At 38.6% G+C, this 21,549-nt stretch overlaps 1 protein-coding gene across 2 annotated transcripts in view; it reads right to left on the reverse strand.

The window, feature by feature from the left end:
- sorcs3b (sortilin related VPS10 domain containing receptor 3b) overlaps positions 1-21,549 on the reverse strand; it is a 118,228-nt gene that overhangs the window by 74,139 nt on the left and 22,540 nt on the right. For both annotated transcript variants that reach the window (XM_055172021.2, XM_055172020.2), the window contains exon 2: positions 2,474-2,541. In XM_055172021.2, the coding sequence (XP_055027996.2) occupies positions 2,474-2,541 (68 nt within the window). The remainder of the gene's footprint in view (positions 1-2,473; positions 2,542-21,549) is intronic.

Raw genomic sequence — 21,549 nt, forward strand, 5'->3', positions numbered from 1 at the left:
CTAATAGATTTAGCACACACAAAGCAAAAACATCATCAATGAATGTTCAACTTTTTTTCCTTTTGTTTGATTGACATTGAGACAGACTGCTTAAAATCTAAGTGATCTAATATAATGTTACACATCAGATAGTTTTACCCAACAGTTAACCAAACATTTACTTAAAACATAACAGATTATAGAGCCCACCTGCGTGAATTCTTATCAAAACAGATATTTGTAAAACTGTAATTTTGTGTAGACGTCTATATATCCGGGTCGCGCACTCGCGCGTCTGTGTGCACGCGCTTCAGATATCAGTCAGTCAGCGTGAGGGGATCGCTTTTGAGTCTTGTCGCTCTTAATAACTCTTTAACATTAATCAGGTACCGAACTTTATCTCTCTTAATGACTCTTTTAACATCAAGCAAGTCCTGCAGTCTATTTTCTAAGTCATGCATAAAAGCGAAACCTAAATGAATTGAGCCGCATCTTTGTATTAGATTAAGCATTAGGAGGACGGTAACGTTACACCTCTCAGATGTATAAATAAAGATCATATCAGATGTCCAACGAGCATTTAGAGTATTGGATTTGGTAGACGATTTGCTTAATGTTCTTATTTCTATGAAAACCTTTTACTCATTTAGAGAGAGTCACATTTGTCTGCGTCTCTGTTCATTCAACTATGGGCTGGACCAAGGGTCAAACAGAAATTGCGCGTTGCGTTAATCTCCGTTAATAAAATTAGTGGCGTTAAAATGAATTTGCGTTAACGCGTTATTAACGCGTTAATTTTGACAGCCCTAATAAAAATAGATTCAAGCACTTTCAATGACCTGTATGTATGTATATTTTCAAAAACTTCCCAGGGCCTTGAATATTTCAAACCAGATTCACAAACTTTCAAGGAATTCAAGGACCCGTGGGAACCCTGTTTAATAAATAGGTTTCAACATGTTTTGTCTATTTTTAAACCATGGTCACTTGGAGTTTGGGGTAGAATTGGGGTTTGGGTTTAGGATGTCATTTTATATAACAAAAAGTTGTTCTAACATCAAACCCAAGCAACAGTGGTAAAAAGAAAACAGAAAAAAGAGAAACCAATACATAAAACAAAACAATAAAGAAATTTGGAATTTGGCGTATGTATTGCACATCTTTCACACTGTACAGGGCTCGAAATTGCGACCATTTTGGTCGCATATGCGACCGAAATGTAATCTGTGCGACCTTAAAATATATTTGGGAGCATTTGTGCGACTGCCCATTTTGTTGTGACGCGAGTTGATTGTGATCCTGCGTGCTGTCCCTGGTTCAGTGTTCTCTCCAACGATACATATCCAATCAAATTTCACCATTAAGTTCTTGCGTTTAATGAAGACCGAAGATTGGCTAATATGAGCGTCAGTCATTCCTTGTTTCAGTGAAGCGCGGAAATGTGAAAAGACGAACGCGTCGCGAGCATGACGAGAGCGAGCCGATTACAGCCAAGGTTATTACTGTATTTTTTGACGACGATCGAGATTCAAATGTAACTCCACCACCGGAAAATACGAGTTGACATTAAACCTTTCAGAGAGAGTGGCTTAAAGATTTCGAGTGTCTATGAAAATGTAACTGTTTACTGTAAATCCTGTAAAACGGTGTTAATGGCGGAATCAAAACATTTAAAGCGCCAGACGTACCTTGCTTAAACATGGCGAAAGTGCCAAAAACACAAGACGTGTCATGACAAATGTGTTATTGACGGAGACACCGAGCTGTCTGTCAGTGTGTTTAATGGTGTATGTGCGCATGCGCTGGTGAATGGACATTCGACAAACATCCTTGTGGTCCATGTTGCTGTGGAATACGACAATGCTGATGGTATGTTTTTGTTGTATTTTTTAAAACATTGCCTATTTAGTAGTAAAAGCATTCTGGTAATGCAGTTATCAATACCAATATATATTAGCCTTCTATATTAGGGTCACTTTTGTAATGTCACAATTAATCAGTGTTTTACGTGTTTGCTAGATTTTCTATGTAATCTTAATCATGTTACCTGTAATTGTTAAATTATTATTGCTGCTATACTATTTCAACAGCATTTGGGTATTAATTTAGGAATTTATGCAGCAAAAAATAAAATAAAATAAAATAGAAGACCAACTTTTAAATGCTGGCCATAGGACGTGTAAAGCCCGGTGGTGGTGTTTTATTTTTAATAAAATAAATCTATTAACATTTACATTGTAGTCGTGGTACTTTTTAATTTTTGGATGGATGTGCCTAAATTTTTGCTGGTGCTCCTAACTCTTTAAAGTTGGGAGCACCAGTGCTACCAAATAAAAAAGTTAATTTTGAGCCCTGCTGTATGCTATTTATACGCAAATCATGAAAATGCAACCATACCACAGGGAAGAGGAGCACCACCACAGTAAAAAAAATACAAGTCAATAAATGTAAAACTCATTAAATAATATGTTTCCATGCACAGAAGTAAATTTACCTCCAGAGTGAACTTTCCGTCACAGTTCCGAGGTTAAAGTCGAACAGTTTTGTCAGAATCAGGATCACCTAAAAGGAAAACATGTAGACATTTAACAAATCACTAAGCAATCTACACTTATGCATTTCCCTAGCTACAATGCTCTTAATGTGCAATGCTAAATGATAAAATGTCTGTCAGGTAGCCTCACAGTGATGGATGAGAGTAAATATTAGGTGTGAATTTTATTATCTAGAGATGACAGCAGAATAAGACGCGATGCACTCAGAGCCAGGACAGCCTGATGGAGGTAATGATGATCGGGGAAAAAACAACAACGGTCTACACACATACACAAAAGCACAAACATGTTCAAGCTGTCAAAACGTGACAGGCAAAACGCTCAGCTCTTCCCACCTGACAAACATTCTGAGCATACGTTCATGAACAACAGTGTCCAAATGAAAATGTCTTTCCTTTTCAGTTTTTTACTGCAAAAAAATGTAATAATCTGAAAGACAGAAAGGGACGGAGACAGAGGAAAAAAGAAGATAAACACTTTGATTTCAAAGGCAGACAGTAAGTAGTCCCTTTGTGTCCTTGTCTGTGAAAGAACGCACTGTTTACTGTATTGCATCCACACACTAATGAATATTAGTCTAAAAGGGTCCAATATTTCATTTCACACTTCGTGATTGTTCCCTGATGAGAGTTCAGTCAACATGAGCATTATCATTAAGCGAAAAGAGAAACGAAACAATAATTTAGTACATAAAAGAAGCTGCAAACAGAGATGTTATTGAACAACTTATTAGCAGTAATCTGTGACATTACTAATCCAACCACACTGAGATATGTTGGTATGTGTGTTTGTGTAACCTCTTTTCACAGTCCCACCTGTGATGGGACAACTTCATCTCAGGTTAATTAACCAATCAGAAGAGGACAAACTATTAGCATATCCAAATACAGCATATCTGAAAGAGCAGGACCCCAGTCAAACTCACTCAGCTTCTTGAACCAGTAAAACCACTGTTACTAATAATATCACTTGAGAGAGAGAGAGAGAGAGAGAGAGAGAGAGAGAGAGAGAGAGAGAGAGAGAGACCAATGTCCATATATGGATATTAACATTAAAGTAAAGGTTTCCATTGTTCGCTTCTATGAGGTCAATAATATGTGCAGGGATGTTATGCAGATTTAATTACATTTGCATATGAATGGTGGGTTTGATCAGTCCATGTTCAGCCTTAGATCGAATTCAGTTTGGTTATGAATGACTTATTGTCAAATTACAGTCAATGCACTGGGGTCCATTCAAGTCAAGAAACAACTTCACAATTACATTAATCTTTTTGTTCGTTACCATTTTGTTCTCTTTAAAACCAAGGTTTTGTATAAGATGTCCACATGGTTGAAGATTCAACAGTTCTGAATGCCTTTTTAGCGGGGGCTGATATGCCATAAAATTCTTATTAACCATTAAACTTCACAACTGCAAATATCCATAATTCACAAATCTATTTCATTTGCTTTATTGCATTTACCCGTGAAATGCGATTATCTAAATTGCAATAATCCTGCATATGGCCTTCATTTTGTTGTCGTCTGTCTGATACCATGGAAACATTTCTTACTAAGACCAATCAGCATCCACAAAAGGCTGCTCACTTGACAGTGACAACAAGCAGACGTGGAACCAAAAACCATAAATGGAGTAAGAACATATGGTATGGTACTACTGAAATAGCTGATGTCTTTTCAAAAGGGCAATGACGAAGTTTTTATAGCACTTCAATTGTAAGAAGTGAAATGAAAAGATATATCATACTGACTGTTTACTTTGCTGCCTATAGGCAGTCCAAGATATGTAGAAATTCTTTGTTTGTGATCACAGCGTTAGTATTGAAAGTGTCATAAACAGTGCCTGATGAAACTAATTTATTCTCAGCCCAACATCTGGTGCACAGTGATTCAGTTAAAACGCTATTATCTAATTAATACTCGCCTCGGTATTCAAAGCTCGGATTCAAAGTCATTTTCATTGCCTAAAATAACACAGGGCCACTGGCCTGAGTAACACTGATGCTGACTCTTACTTGTCTCGTATTATATCACTTTTGAGAACATCAGACCCTCAATTAGATTTGAGAAAGTCCTCACACAATGGTCATTTATTTAACATAATTTAAATATTTTGTATATAAAAAATTCTGTATGTTTCAGGTTGTTCCAAACGTGTCTCAATTCCTTTGTTCTGATGATCACAATGAAAAGCAGGAAGCAGTAGCACCTTTGATTTCCATAGTAGGAAAAAATACCAATGGTGCTTTTGAACAGTTTGGTTACAAAAATTGCTCAAAATATGTGAAAAGACATATCAAACCAGCAATGGTGACACATCTCTGAAAGTGCAGAGTTGAGTACAGATGTACTTTAGATTTGAAGCAAATCATGTGGAGGATAGCGATGTGTCGTGATGAAAGGAGAAAACAAATTATAGGTTGACACCTGGATTCATTCAAACAAAGTGAGTTTCAGTCCTAATGCTAATACAGGCATGTGTCCTTCTTAATCATTTTATGCATTAACACATTTTATAGGGATACATAAATGAGACAAAACAATGGCACTGATATATGTTAAGATATGTCAGTGCAAGCATGCCTGTAGCCATGAGGTCACCGAGGTCCGGACCTTGGTAAATTTTTCATATAAAAAAAATAAAATTTGAAGTTCCCTGAATGACTAATTAGTTTTTTTTAACGACTTATATTGGCATCCGCGTATATAATTAAGTTTGGACAGTTTACTGTATAATTTAGTGTAATGACGGCGATTGACTAAAGCCATGAGGGCACTGGTGCAGAGTTCGCAGTGTTGCCAGATCCCATTGTTAAAAATCCTCTTTAGATGTAGTGTTTTAATAATTAATGAGACACTTTGTGATGACTAGGTGTAGGTTAGTATTAGCGATTTCTCTGATTTATTTCTGAAAGACAAGGTCTGAACTTACTTTGTTTTTTAAGGACAATTATTTTTGCTTGTTTTTCGTACTAATATCTGGCAACACGGTGACTAGCACCTAAACTGAAAGTTATCAAATAAGGGGCATTATTCAGTGCGGGCAGGTTATTGCTGACTACAATCGGTAAGACAAAAGCAGTAACATCATAGGGTTTAGGGTTAGAACAACTTTTTGTTATATAAAAATAACATCCTAACCCAAACCCCATCTCTAACCCCAACTCCAAGCGACCATGGCTTAAATATACAAAAAAACATAGAGAAACCTGTATATTAAATAACCTGCTTAAACAAATCTGAAATCTAACCCTAAACCCAAGCGACAATGGTAAAATAAACAGAAAACAAATGAGAAAACAATAAATAAAATGACACAAAACGATTCGCCATATAAGTGAATGGGAAGGACTTGCGTATCATATGCACGCAAAAGCGGAATTTGGCGTATCTATTGCACGATAATCACACTGCGTGTCATTTGTATGCATCTTGGTGAGAATGGGTAGGTTCAACCAGGTGTCATACTAAAGTATTTATTACACAACTTGTTTGAATGCTTGATTCTGATTGGCCAGTCGCAATATTTGCTGGTTTGTTATTCCCAGATAACAACCGCTCAAAACTAATAACACACGAAAACCTGCATGCTGCAAATAATTTTGACAGATACAGTTTAATATTACACAAAAATTTTATATACAAGTTTTTTACAAACATATATAATATTATATGTTATATTTTAATATTATATATATATTTAATGTATAAAATACATAATGCATTGCTTTTTATTAATTAAATATTTAAACTTAAATGTATTAATTAAATAGTGTGTTGTGCTATAAGCATGTTTTTTGTACCAAGACAAGTGAAATTGAATTGGTACCGACAACACTTCAATCCACTATTATCATTTACAGCAGTTCTTGTGGACCATGACATTTTGAAGCGGATCTAAGGCAATTCCCAAAGTGAAACATCAGCTTATAAAACTCCACCCATGGGAAATCATGAAACACCTGTAAACTCTAGCTTTTAACACTGTAATGTCTATAAAATTAAATCATGTATAGAGAGAGACAGGTTGACATTTTAAAATCAATTTGAAATCAATTTAAAGATGAAACAGCTTATACATTCTTTTAAAGGAGAATACCACTTATAAAGTTCTTCTAGTTTTTTACAGACATTAAAAACCCCACCATAATATTGTATTTGGTATGCTACATTTGTTCCCCCTGGTCTACACCATCTGAACTGATTCAGAAGACAGCGATTATTAGACACATGAAACGAGCAATGTTGGATAGCAGTATTTTCCCTGAAGAGGTGATGTGAATACATAGACATACTTTATGATTTTAATCCTCCTGTCCCATTCAAACATCTGTTTTTCCTCACACAACCTCTGTACAGTAAATTACCTACTGCTTTTCATTTAACTCTGTGGTCCTCTGAGAAATCTAATCCCTTCTGGGCAAGATTATCTGTGATTCCTAAATAATGCAACTAAGGGCACATTCACCAAATCCAAACCAAACCGCGGACGGGAGCATTTGACCACCAAAGCCTGGTTTGTATGACTGGTGTGATCGATCTGTACTAAATTACTTTTCTATCTTTAATATATATATATATATAATATATAATTTATTATCATTCTTTCATCACTGACTGTTTATCGTTAGTGAGCTTGAGTTTTGTTTGGTTTTTATCTTGTTTTTTATTCTTGTATAAAAGTGTTTTGTGAGAATTAAGAAAATTCTATATTTTAAAAACATAAAAACCTTATTATCTTAGTAAAAGCTAAAAAACTATTGTAACCCATATCATTATCATGATATAAAATGAATCATATCGTGATATGCTACCCAGTCTCACAAAATTATGTATCTATAGTCACACATTTCTTTTTCATTCTTTTTCGTGATACGGTCACGAATTTCCGTGTTTTTTCATGATCGTATCACGAATTTCTGTTTATGTGTCATTGTCACGTATTGGTTACTCAACTGCTTTTTCCTATTTTCAAACCATTTTCGCTTTGGTTTAGATTTGGTGTTTGCATTAGGATTTCACTTTAAAGGATTAGTCCATTTCCTTAAAAAAAAATCCAGATAATTTACACAACATCATGTCATCCAAAATGTTGATGTCTTTCTTTGTTTAGTCAAGAAGAAATGATGTTTTTTTAAGGAAAACATTCCAGGATTTTCTCATTTTAATGGACTTTAAAGGACCCCAACATTCAACAGTTTTAATGCAGTTTAAAATTGCAGTTTCAAAGGACTCTAAACGATCCCAAACGAGGCACAAGGGTCTTATCTAGCGAAACAATTGTCTTATTTGGCAGGAAAAATTAAAAATATGCACTTTTAAACCACAACTTCTCATCCATCTCCGGTCCTGTGACGCGTCAGGACGACCTCAAGCAATACGTCATCACATCAAGAGGTCATGGAGGACATATGCGAAACTACGCCCCAGTGTTTACAAGAGAAAGAGGACCGTTCCGACGATGTTGTATGTCGAATGATACTAATTAATGTCTTTATGTCAGTTTATTGTTTAAAATGGTCCGCAAATGTGCGTTTCATATATGTAGCATGTGACCTTTCCACGTTATTACGCAATTACGTGAGATCGCGCTGGCACGTCACAGGACCAGAGATAAACGAAAAGTTGTGGTTTAAAAGTGCATATTTTTCTTGTCAAAAATGACAATCGTTTCGCAAGATAAGACCCTTATGCCTCATTTGGGATCATTTAGAGTCCTTTTAAACTGCAATTTTAAACTGCATTAAAACTGTTAAGTGTTGGGGTCCATTAAAATTAGAAAAATCCTGGAATGTTTCCTCAAAAAACATAATTTCTTCTCGACTGAACAAAGAAAGACATCAACATTTTGGATGACATGGTGGTGTGTAAATTATCTGGATTTTTTTTAAAAGGGACAATAAGTAGAATTTACCCCCATCTAGTGGGGAAATTGTATTTTGCATTCAAACGAACAGTGCTCTCTAGCGCCTCGCTTTTCCAAATGCGTGTTGCAACTACGGTAGCTGTAATCACTGATCTCCTTGTCCATTTCAGCTGGTTCACGTGTTCTGAATGAATACGCGTTGTGGAAACGCGTTGGTAGGCTAGTGTTTTTTGTCCCTCTTTGCTATTATAGTTTATCAATACGGCGGAACGACATGGAAGCCTCCTTGGACTTACCCGTTTAATGTAAGTAAAGAGAAGAAATTCTAAGCTTACAAATAAAAGTCAGATCACTGGCAGAGGTCATTTTACACCAACGAGGACATATTTATGAATAAAGACATTGATTTTAATTAATAAAACACTTAAAACCCTACTTACTGTCCCTTTAAGAAAATGGACTAATCCTTTAAGTATTGGTATATAAAATTTTTTCTGATTTATTTTTATTAAAAAAGGATGTAATTTTATGTAAATCTAACCCTAAACCGAAGCGACAATGGTAAGAAATTAGGACAAAACAGATGAGTAACCAGTGCGTGACAGTGATACTTAATCAGAAATTTGTGATACGATCACGAAAAAACACGGAAATTCGTGACAATATCACGAAAAAGAATAAAGAAATTACGTAACTATAGGTACATAATTTTGTGTGACTGGGCTGTGATATAAGATTTTGGCTCCTAGTATATAGTAAGTTTGTTTAATTCAATGCATTCAGAGAACATTACCTTCTGTAATGCCCAAAACATCCCTCCCATCTTAGCAAAAACTACAAATCAGTACCTGAAATCACAAACATCCATATTAATTTGAAACTCGAACACTGTTTAGAAAACAAATCCAATACAAATAATGTTCTGATCAAACCTAAATTGGGAGTTAAACAAACCAAAGGCTCATGAACCTCTAGTTAGTCTCAAAATAAAACTGCTAATATCTAGCCTACACCTGAAAGCAGGCAACTGCAAACTGGGACCAAACAAAAACAATCAAGAAAACATGAAACCCATTTCAAGCAGCAGTCTAATTGCAGAGCAAATGATGAAGCCTATAATTAAAACTGTTTCCAAAACCCTAAACAACAAAATTACATTACAATGGATTGCAGATTAAGGAGTCTATGTGTTCTGCGTGTTTCAGTCACACTTTTTGTGTTTCAAACACTCAGATGAATTCAATTAAAATGGTGAAATTGAATGGAACTACCTGCTTATTGTTCCAATGGCATTCCTACAGCACAGTACTGTCAAGAGTAAAGTATTGAGCGTTCCACAGAAACAAAAAAAAAAACAACAACAGTGAGTTTTCTGTGCAGTGTCTTCGCAGAGTAAAAGAAGCGCCTGCGTTCATTGCGATTCTGCTCTCATGGGAGTCATGCAGCACATTGTGACTTTTGTGTCTCTCAGGTGGACTCCACAGCTCATATCTCCGTGTTTCTGGCACTAATTTGTTTCTGTGTACTAAAATACAACCCCCTGAGTTAACTCCAAACGGAAATTTATGCTCACAATTTGAATAAAACACTAAGGACTGAGGAATCTTTATTCTCTCATAAATCAGTGATCATGAACAGACTGGGTATAATATATCAGGATAATTCTAGTGGAATTGAAACAATCAGTTTCAATGTGTGCGTGGAGTGTGTGGAATATTAATCCAACATTCTTCATTTTCCACTGTCTTTTTATTCCCTTTCATAGGGTTTCCTCCTCAATCTGTCTTCTAGAGCTTTATTACAGTATGAATATCATATTTACACGCTGCCGTAAAAATCAATAAACCTTAAGGCATTGAAATATGTTACAAAAGAAAGGAGGGACAGGATGAAAAGTAGAATTGATTTTCAAAAAGGCTTTATTTTAATAAAAGAGCTGTATTACCGCAAGGTTCACATGTCTGAATATAATGACACAGAGGTGTGAGGCTTAACACTCGAAGCTAAAAATCTCGAGATGTTGAAAGAAGCTATAGTAGCGTTCGTAGTATCATATCAGCAGTGATCAAACCTTAGCTACCTTCGTGTGTGTGTGGGGGGGGCAGTGGCGGCTGATGCTTAAACAATTTTGGAGGGCGCAAATAAACTCAAAATCAAACTTTAACTAAAGGGACACTTCACTTTTTTGAAAGCATGCTCATTTTCCAGCTCCCCTAGAGTCAAACATTTGATTCTTACTGTTTTGGAATCCATTCACCTGATCTCTGGGTCTGGCGCTAGCACTTTTAGCATAGCTTAGCACAATCCATAGAATCTGATTAGTCCATTAGCATCGCGCCTAAAAAAATTAACCAAAGAGTTTCGATATTTTTCCTATTTAAAACTTGACTCCTCATGTACTAAGACCGACAGAAAATTAAAAGTTGTGATTTTCTAGACATATATGGCTAGGAACTATACTCTCATTCTGGTGTAATAATCAAGGACTTTCCTGCCGTAACATGGCTGCAGGAGGCGCAATGATATTACGCAACAGCCAAAAATATTCCCCTTAGTAACTTTCAATGGCAGGGGACTATTTTCGGGCAGTGTGTACACTCTTAGAACGAATGAGTTAAAAACAACACATTAGTGTTGATTCTGGGACAACACACTAAATGCTTTGTCCCAAAATCCACCCATCACTGTGTTATTATTGAAGCAACACATTTTAAAGGACAAGTTTGGTATTTTACACTTAAAACCCTGTTTTAAGATTGTTTATGATGAAATAGAACGGTTTTGACTGAAATTTGGACATATGATGCTGTCCCAAGAATTTTCGGGTGTTTGTTCTATCACCTCCCACCTCTACAATGGGTGTATAGGTGCACTGGAACAATCCTTGATGAAATGCATTAAACTTTCGTTTACAAAGACGTGAAACTCACCGGGTGGTCAGGGATGTTCACTGATATGCTCACACAAAAATCGCTGCAAAAGATGCTTTCCAACAGGTTTTATCGTACTCCATTGACTTGTATTAGATGTGCTGTGAGGTACGGTATTACTCTGCGCCGGGAACCTTGTTTGTATTCTTGCAATTGGCAAAGGCGGATTATCGCCACCAACTTGGCTGGAGTGACTATTATTCATGCTCTCAACGAAGAATGTACGGGTGTGAGGCGTTTGGAAAAATAGGTCCACAAGTTTAAAACGAATGCTAAAACACCTGTTGGAAAGCATCTTTTGCAGTGATTTTTGTGTGAGCGTATCAGTGAACACCCCTGACCACTCGCTGAGTTTCACGTCTTTGTAAACAAAAGTTTAATGCATTTTAGGAAGGATTGTTCCAGTGCACCCATACACCCATTGTAGAGGTGGGAGGTGATAGAACAAACACCCGAAATTTCTCGGGACAGCATCATATGTCCAAATTTCAGTCAAAACCGTTCTATTTCATCATAAACAATCTGAAAACAGGGCAAATACCGAACTTGTCCTTTAACACAACTTGTGTTATATTTTAACACAAAATCAACACAAAATGACACATAATGTGTTAAAATTACACATAATGTGTTAAAATTACACATAATGTGTTAAAAGCTTAATGCACAAAGATGTGTAAATCCTTTCTAAGAGTGCTTTCACATATACACTGTTTAGGTTGTGTCGCTCCAAGTACGGTTCGTTTGGGTCAGTGTGAGTGTGAACACAACAGCCGCACTCGGGTGCACACTAAAAGGTCGCTCTGAGACCGCTCTAAACAGGTGGTCTCGGAGCGGCTGTCGCCGAACTCTGGGGCGACCCACCTGTGGTGTGAACACTGCTGGACCTCGGGCCAAACCAAATACAGGAAGTTCTCCACATGTTTAAGACACTGGGCTTCCGTTGTGACGTGAGCCGGGTGTTATATTGTGGGTTAACAACAAACAAGCAAATCCTGGTCCGTTGCAGAGATTCGCTGTCTCCTTTACGTTTGAGCTGATGATTTTATAAATGCATAGCTGTCCTCCACACACAAATAGTGACATTATGGGCTTTTTAGCAAACGGCTCCGTGAGGAAGGCTTTAATAGAACAGCTACGCAATTTTGCGTTAAAGCTAAGAAACTTCGCAAAGACGTGCATCGTTTATCTCCACATCTTGATAACTGTGCTCTCCCTGTCATGCTGGTTGTCGTGGAAACGTGGGGGTGATCATGAGACGGTAAGAGCTGTCAGAGACCAATGACAGGACTGACCGTTGTCACATGGTGTACGGTGCGGCATTTCGAGTACAGTAAAAAAAATATATGTGAACACTAACTGAAATATGATACAATGTATTTTGGTGCGCTCCGAGGCCGCACCACGGTGCACACCAACATATGTGAAAACACCCTAAGAGTGTAATATCAGAGCCGGAGATCAGCTGAATGGATTCCAAAATGGTAAAAATCTAATGTTTTACTCTAGGGGAGCTGAAAAATGAGTATATTTTCAAAAAATCATAGTTAATTATTATCCATCATTTCATGGTTTAATTATAATAATTGTTTTTGGTCACATGTTCCAGGGCTCAAAATTGCGACCATTTTGGTCGCATATGCGACCGAAATTTAATCTGTGCGACCTTAAAATATATTTGGGAGCATTTGTGCGACTGCCCATTTTGTTGTGACGCGAGTTGATTGTGATCCTGGGTGCTGGCGCTGTCCCAGGTTCAGTGTTCTCTCCAATGATACATAACTAATCAAATTTTACCATTAAGTTCTTGTGTTTAATGAAGACCGCAGATTGGCTAATATGAGCGTCAGTCATTCCTTGTTGCCGTGAAGCGCGGAAATGTGAAAAGACGAACGCGTCGCGAGCATGACGAGAGCGAGCCGATTAAAGCCAAGGTTATTACTGTATTTTTTGACGACGATCCGGATTCAAATGTAACTCCACCACCGGAAAATACGAGCTGACGTTAAACCTTTCAGAGAGAGTGGCTTAAAGATATCGAGTGTCTCCGCTATGAAAATTTAACTTACTGTGTGTTTACTTTAAATCCTGTAAAACGGCGTTAATGGCGGAATCAAAACATTTTAAGTGCCAGACGTACCTTGCTTAAACATGGCGAAAGTGCCAAAAATACAAGACGTGTCATGACAAATGTGTTTATTATTGATGGAGACACCGAGCTGTCTGTCAAAGTGTGTTTGATGGTGTATGTGCGCATGCGCTGGTGAATGGACATTCGACAAACATCCTTGTGGTCCATGTTGACGTGGAATACGACAATGCTGATAATAGGGCTGGGCGATTTGACCTAAAATCAAAACCTCGGTTAATCTAACATTTGACATCGGTTACGATTAATAAACAATTATTTTTTGCCTCATAGTTCACTGACAAGGTTGGAAAGTTTAGGGCACACCTTAAATCAGCCTGCAATGCAATTATTCACATTTTTCCCAAAATAACTGCATTACTGAAAAATATTAAATAGACTTAACTCTATGCAGATGTTGCATGTCATTATGTACAATTGATGAAACTTTCAGAATGGGAAGTTATGAACCAAAGAATCATACAACCCCCATGACTAATTATAGACATAAGATACATACATAATAAGTTCTATCCAGATAGAACTTTTTTAATGAGATGAGTAGGGCAAAATACATACTTGGACTGTATCCTTTACACGTTTCTTGTATTCAATCCATTTTTTCTTAACTGGGCACTGATGTCTAAGCCATTTATTCTCATCTGTAATGCTTTTGGTGTTAATGTAGACTAGAAGTTCTCCCGTTCTCTCTCTCCATCATCTCTGAAGTGTCTAATTAAACTCACGCGGGCGCGTCTTTTCGCGGTTTTGAGTGAGTGAGATGTGATGACATTACCCGGGCTGCTTAGAGACCCATCGGTAGATTAAACTGAACGCGTGTGCGGTAAAAACCCGATTGCGCATTCCGTATTTTTGTCACAGGTGCCTGCACATTCTTCTTAAAAAAAAGTACTGTGCTTCTTTTGGGCACTAGATGATCCTGCTGCTCAGTTAAACAGTGTTTGAGTTCTCCTCCATGTTTCGCTGTGCCACTGACAGGACGGGGCGGAGTTACGCAACATCACACGCAGCAGTTTGTTTTTAAAGGGAAAGTATTAACAGGATTAAAAACCGAAATAACCGACATGATAAAATAATGTCGGTTAGAGGCTCTGAATTTCGGTTTCGGTTATTTTTCGATTAATCGCCCAGCCCTAGCTGATAATATGTTTTTGTTGTATTTTTTAAAACATTGCCAATTTAGTAGTAAAAGCATCCTGGTAATGCAGTTATCAATACCAATATATATTAGCCTTCTATATTAGGGTCACTTTTAATGTCACAATTAATCAGTGTTTTACGTGTTTGCTAGATTTTCTATGTAATCTTAATCATATTACCTGTAATTGTTAAATTATTATTGCTGCTATACTATTTCAACAGCATTTGGGTATTAATTTAGGAATTTATGCAGCAAAAAATGAAATAAAATAAAATAGAAGACCAACTTTTAAATGCTGGCCATAGGACGTGTAAAGCCCGGTGGTGGTGTTTTATTTTTAATAAAATAAATCTATTAACATTTACATTGTAGTTGTGGTGCTTTTCAATTTTTGGATGGATGCGCCTAAATTTTGGCTGGTGCTCCTAACTCTTTAAAGTTGGGAGCACCAGTGCTACCAAATAAAAAAGTTAATTTTGAGCCCTGTGTTCATTTCTAATCATGAACTTACAAAACGAGCATACAAGTTTAAAATGTGTTTAATTATTATTACTAGGGCTGTCACAATGATTAAATAATTGTCTCATCGCGATTGTTTGACCTCATCGCAATGATTTCAGATCACCGCAATGATTGCACATCTCTTTCAATACACAAGGGGGAGGTGCAGCGCCTGTATAAACGAGAACGTATCAGATGGCACTCCTTAACTGACAGTGTAACATTGCAAAGCCATTCAATACAATGGAAAAACAGCATTTAAAGAAATCTGGCAAAACTTTGATAAGTTCCAAAACAGCAATTTCAATTTTAGGGAAGTAAATTATGCTATTCAGGATCTGTAAGGAATTGATTTTTTGCAGCCACTACAGACATGTGGTCCAGTATTAATATGACCTTAGTAGTATTGGCTACTACTTAAGTGCTGTTCTGGTATAGTCAGTTTATTTTTATTGCATTTTTATTTTCAGTTTTTTTTTTCAGACACTTTATTGTGTTTATTTCTTATAAAGAATTTAAGTTTTTTAAAAATATATTCATAAAATAATAACTTTATAAATATGTGTTATGTTTATTAATATTTAAGTCCTAAAACAGGCAATTAACCATCATAATTGTCACAACTGATTAGACAATTAACCGTCAGCCAAATTTCATAATCGTGACATCCCTAATTATTACACTGTATGGAAAATTTTATTGTTAATGCGACCTCTGATACACGCACACAAGCACACGTACACACCCGTGCACACACAAAGTAAAGCTGCCTAATCACAGGCCAGTACTTTTCTTTTTTCTTCAATAGCACAGCAAAAAGACATATTCCCTTACAGCAGACAACATACAGTTTAACAGCTCAAAGTTCCTTTAAACAAAGTGGTTTTTTTGACCTGGGTGCTCTTTTAAACTCCATCGGGAACAACAAAGTCGACCAAGCTACGGAATATACTGGATTATCTGAGCAAAAAGTGTAAATTTGTGCACCGCTCTCCCCTACGTACAGAGAGCATTATTGTAGGTTAATATCATCGTCTCATTTTTGAGGAACGTGGCATTCTGTAACTTTATTTAGAAAGTCTTAAAAGAACAAATGAAGATCACAGATGTTAATTAATTTGTTCTTTATAAAAAATAATAAAAAAAAAATAGTAAAAGCATTAAAAATTGTGACCATTTACAGGATCTTTAAAATACAGCTTTCTTTATAGCATCACATTTACATCCTTTTTGACTAATATATTATTTTTATTAAAACAGTAAGTGGATGTCTGCATTAACTACACATGTGTGAGGATTTTGGGTGGTTTGTTGGGAACTCAAGGGTATGTTACTTTTGCGCTCTCTAACAATAAACCAGTAAGGTAAATAAAATACTCTGGGGGTTGTTTGTTCAGTGTGTTGGTGAATTCTCACAGTACCATTTAAAAAGCAGACATTCATTGTATGAAATTGAGTTTCTGAGGATAATACACACAACAGAATGAATTTGTGCTTTGGGCTGAGAGACGTTTTCTCATCAGTCCAATAAGCAAAGATGTGCCTCACACACATACACATACCTAGAAAAACAGGATGCTTATTCATATTTATGTTTTATTAATGCTCAGTTCTTTGCCTTAGGAAACTCCACAAATCATTGCAATGCTCGATTCTGCCTCGCTAGAAATTTCAATCATTTTCACACACTTCTGGATCTTATTTGGTGTTTATTTAACAGAAGGCCCGGAGGCCACGCAGGGCCATAATAAAAACTCTGTACATTATCCAGCTCTTAAGCATAATCCTTAAGTACACATCTGCGTATGAATATATAAATATGAATATAAATGGCCTTCATATGCATGCCTCTGAAAAGATACGTGTGTTTTGAGCTGACTACGGCAAGATATACCAGTTTAAAGTACGGGCAGCTGCACATATACACATATATTTATATATAACACACAAATACTCAGGGAGCATAACATTTCTGCTGAGGGCAGCAGCCTTCACGACCACTACCAACAGCTGGAAGGTTTATTTTACTGCATGATATAAAAAGAACCTTTTATGTAGAAATACATATAAACACACAAGCTGACGCATGAATCCTAATGTGTTACCAAGCTTAGATTGTAGTATACACGTGTCAAGCTGTCTAATGTTATACCACCTTGTATTGTTTTCTTTCATGTTGATTCCATTTTTATTTTGGGTTTTCTTTATATTTCGTACAAGAGAATAGAACAAGAATTCCAATGTTCTGGAAGTCCAAAAAATCTTCCTAAATCTTCAGCAGAGGTCATATTAGACATTTTTCAGGGTTCCCACACCTTAGTTAACTTCAAATTCAATGACCTTTCAAGGACTTTCCAGGTCCAATACCCTAAAATTCAAGGATTAAATGTCAACATTTCAAGTGAGAGCAAGATTACATTGTGTTACCTTTTAAGATACATTGGTACAGTTCTTATTCGAGGAAACTCGCGCTGTGTCACTGCGGTGACACTTTGGTAAGTGCGTCTGAATGTGTATATTAAATTCAACCAATGGTGAGGCTTAACGACAAAGACAGGGTGATGCGGCGGCCAGGAAGTATATCGCTATCTGAAATATTGCCAAAGACAGCGTTACAGGGATGCAGGAAGTATGGCAAGGGAGATGCAGCGTCTCGTTCCTGTGACGGATGTCAGCGCCAACGCTCCCGGTACTTCCCATTCACCCGAATACTGACTACATTCCCCATCATGCACTGTGACCCGCTGATTACACACCAGCTGCAGCGTATCAGCGGGTCTATTTAACCTGGGACTCTGCCACTTGTACTTTGCGAAGTCTTGTTTGCCCTAGCAGCATTTCTGAGCGTTTTCCCTGTGTGTACCCGTGTTTGATTTCCTGGTGTTATTTTGGACTGTCTCTTGGTTTATTGATTCTTGCCGCCTGCCCTGAACTTGGACTGGATTACGACTACGACTGCTTTCTGCCTGCCCCGATCTTGGACTGATTTAGGTTTATGATTGATTGCCGCCTGCCCCGAACCTGGTCTGTTATACGTTTACGATTACTTGGATGTGCCCATTGTTTACTGTTGTTTGCTATTTGATTACATCAATAAAGAGTTGCAAATGGAACCTAACCTGTCAGTCTCGTCACAGAAGACTTCGCCACCACAGGCTCCAGCAACCGTGGCACAGCTTTCAGGCGAGCTGTCCACACAAGCAAACATCCTGGCGGCTCATCAACATCAGTTAATCCGACTGACATCTCTCACGGAGGAATTAGTTCGCTCTGTGCAGAGCTTAGCTACATCGGCTAACACCGCCGCTACACCAGTTCCCACGCCTCAGTCACCTCAACCCAGAGCCACGCCCCTGGCTTCAGTTACACCCCGTCTGGCATTCCCTGAAAAGTTTGATGGCACCCCAGATCGATGTAAAGGCTTTCTCATGCAGTGTGAGCTTTTCATCGCCCAGCAACTCAACATTTACTGTACGGAGGTTAGTAAAATCTCGTTGATTTGTTCTTTGCTGACTGGAAAAGCATTAGAGTGGGCTACGGCATTATGGGCAGCTGGCAACTTTAACCAATGTACCTTTGATGAGTTTAAGAGCACCATGCGAGCTGTGTTTGAACACCCAGCAGGAGGTCGAGACCCAGGGGAACAATTACTCACCCTTAGACAGGGGCGCCGCTCAGCGGCCGAATTCGCTCTGACCTTCCGCACACTCGCCGCACAGACCAACTGGGTGGAAGATACATTGAAGACATTGTTTCGTCAAGGTTTAAGTCAAGAATTACAGTCCGAGTTAGCTTGCCGTGACGAAGGGAGGAGTTTTGAGGAATTCGTCAAGCTGGCTATACGAGTGGATAATTTAGTACGCAGTCGCAGACCAGTCCGGGTATTTGAGACTTACACAACTCATTCAGTACCTTCACCTGACACGAGTGAACCCATGCAAGTGGGCAGAGCACGACTCACGGCGGATGAGAGAGAACGCCGCTTTCGTCAACGTTTATGCCTGTATTGTGGTGAAGCTGGCCATGTCCTGGCTGTCTGTCCCTCACGACCAGCTCAGACACGCTTAGGTCGGGTGAGTGCATCTATTCCATCTACTACATTTGAATGTATGGAAGTTTCTGTCTCGTTGACATGGCAACGAAGTAAATTTAACACCAAAGTATTACTTGATTCCGGGGCTGCGGGAAACTTTATTGATGCGGGATTAGTGAAATCTCATGGAATCTCAGTAACCCCTTGTGTACCCCCTCTCTCTATCGCAGCGTTAGACGGACGACCATTGGGCACCGGTCACGTCACGCACATCACTCAAAGCATCACACTTGTTACTGAACACGACCACACAGAAGAGATTGTCTTTTACGTCATATCATCTCCTCACAATCCAGTCATTCTGGGATTCCCCTGGTTGCATTTACACAACCCACTCGTTTCCTGGAAGGAAAAGAGCATTCTGAAGTGGAGTGATAAGTGTATGAAATCCTGTTTGAATAAGTCACCTGATCTTTCTGTCTGCACGTCACAAATTAATCCAGTACCCAGTTTACCTGATAATGTTCCCCACGAGTATTCAGATCTTGCCATTGCATTCAGCAAGATCAAAGCCACACAGTTACCACCTCACCGAACCAGTGATTGTGCTATTGAGCTGTTACCCGATGCGGTGCCGCCTAGAGGACGCATCTTTCCTCTATCAGAACCAGAACAACAAGCCATGAAGAAATACATCGCAGAAGAACTTGAGAAGGGCTTCATACGTCATTCTACGTCACCAGCCTCTGCAGGGTTTTTCTTCGTGGGCAAGAAAGATGGCAGTCTTAGACCATGTATTGATTATCGGGGCCTGAATGACATCACAGTAAAGTTCCGCTATCCATTACCCCTAGTACCAGCTGCTTTGGAACAACTACGCAGTGCTAAGATCTACAGCAAGTTGGACCTTCGTAGTGCTTACAACCTGATTCGTATTCGTGAAGGGGATGAATGGAAAACAGCATTCTCCACTAGTGATGGTCACTATGAATACTTGATGATGCCCTTCGGTCTATCTAACAGTCCGTCCGTGTTCCAGTCCTTTATTAATGATGTTCTCCGGGACATGCTTAACCGATTTGTGATTGTTTACATAGATGACATACTAATTTATTCTGATTCTCTAGAACAACATGTGGTACATGTCAGAACTGTCCTCCAACGCCTCATTGAACACCAGCTCTACGTGAAAGCAGAAAAATGTGAGTTTCACCAGTCCTCTACGTCCTTCCTGGGGTATATCATAAGTCCAGATGGGGTGGCTATGGATGAAAAGAAGGTGGAGTCAGTTCTACAGTGGCCCAAACCTACTACGGTAAAGGAACTCCAAAGATTTCTGGGATTCGCTAATTTTTACAGAAGATTTATCAAGAATTTCAGTATTGTTGCTGCCCCTTTAACTTCACTTGTGCACAAGTCCAATCACAAGCTCTCATGGAACCCGGAAGCCGAAGCTGCCTTCAGTGACCTCAAGACCCGTTTTACTTCAGCTCCCATTCTGCATCATCCAGATCCCGAGAAGCCTTTCATAGTCGAGGTGGATGCCTCGAATTCTGGAGTGGGCGCGGTATTATCACAGAAACAAGGTAACCCAGGCAAAGTTTACCCTTGTGCTTTCTATTCAAGAAAACTGAATCCTGCTGAGAGAAATTATGATGTGGGTAACCGGGAGCTTTTGGCTATGAAGGCGGCCCTGGAAGAATGGCGGCATTGGCTAGAGGGCGCCAAACACCCTTTCTTGATTCTCACAGACCATCGCAACCTGGAATATTTACAATCTGCCAAACGTCTCAATACCCGGCAAGCAAGGTGGGCTCTGTTCTTCACTAGATTTCAATTTACTATCACATACCGACCTGGATCCAAAAACACCAAAGCAGATGCATTGTCACGTATCTTTGATTCGTCACCCCAGCCTGTTTGTTCCGAGCCCATCATCCCACCCTCCCTCATTGTAGCTCCTGTTCAGTGGAACGTTATGCAAGAAATAAACCAGCTCAACAATGCTAACCCACCACCAGCGGAATGCCCTGCAGACCGTACTTACGTTCCTCCTTCTCACAGGAAGCAGGTCATTCAATGGGTACACACATCTCTCTCTTCTGGGCACCCGGGCATTAATTCCACTTTGGTGATGCTGAAGAACAAGTTTTGGTGGCAGTCCATGTTACCTGATGTCAGCGCGGTGGTGAACGCCTGTACGGCTTGCGCAGCCAGTAAAACCCCACACCAGAACCCAGCTGGTCTCCTCCAACCCCTTGTGATCCCACAGAGACCATGGTCTCACATAGCGGTGGATTTTGTGACGGATCTGCCCAGGTCTGATGGTAACACAGTGGTACTTTCTGTCATTGATCGTTTCTCTAAAGCATGTCGTTTTATCCCTCTGCCCA

This window comes from Misgurnus anguillicaudatus, chromosome 7, assembly GCF_027580225.2.
Source record: "Misgurnus anguillicaudatus chromosome 7, ASM2758022v2, whole genome shotgun sequence".
Taxonomy (NCBI): Eukaryota; Metazoa; Chordata; class Actinopteri; order Cypriniformes; family Cobitidae; genus Misgurnus; species Misgurnus anguillicaudatus.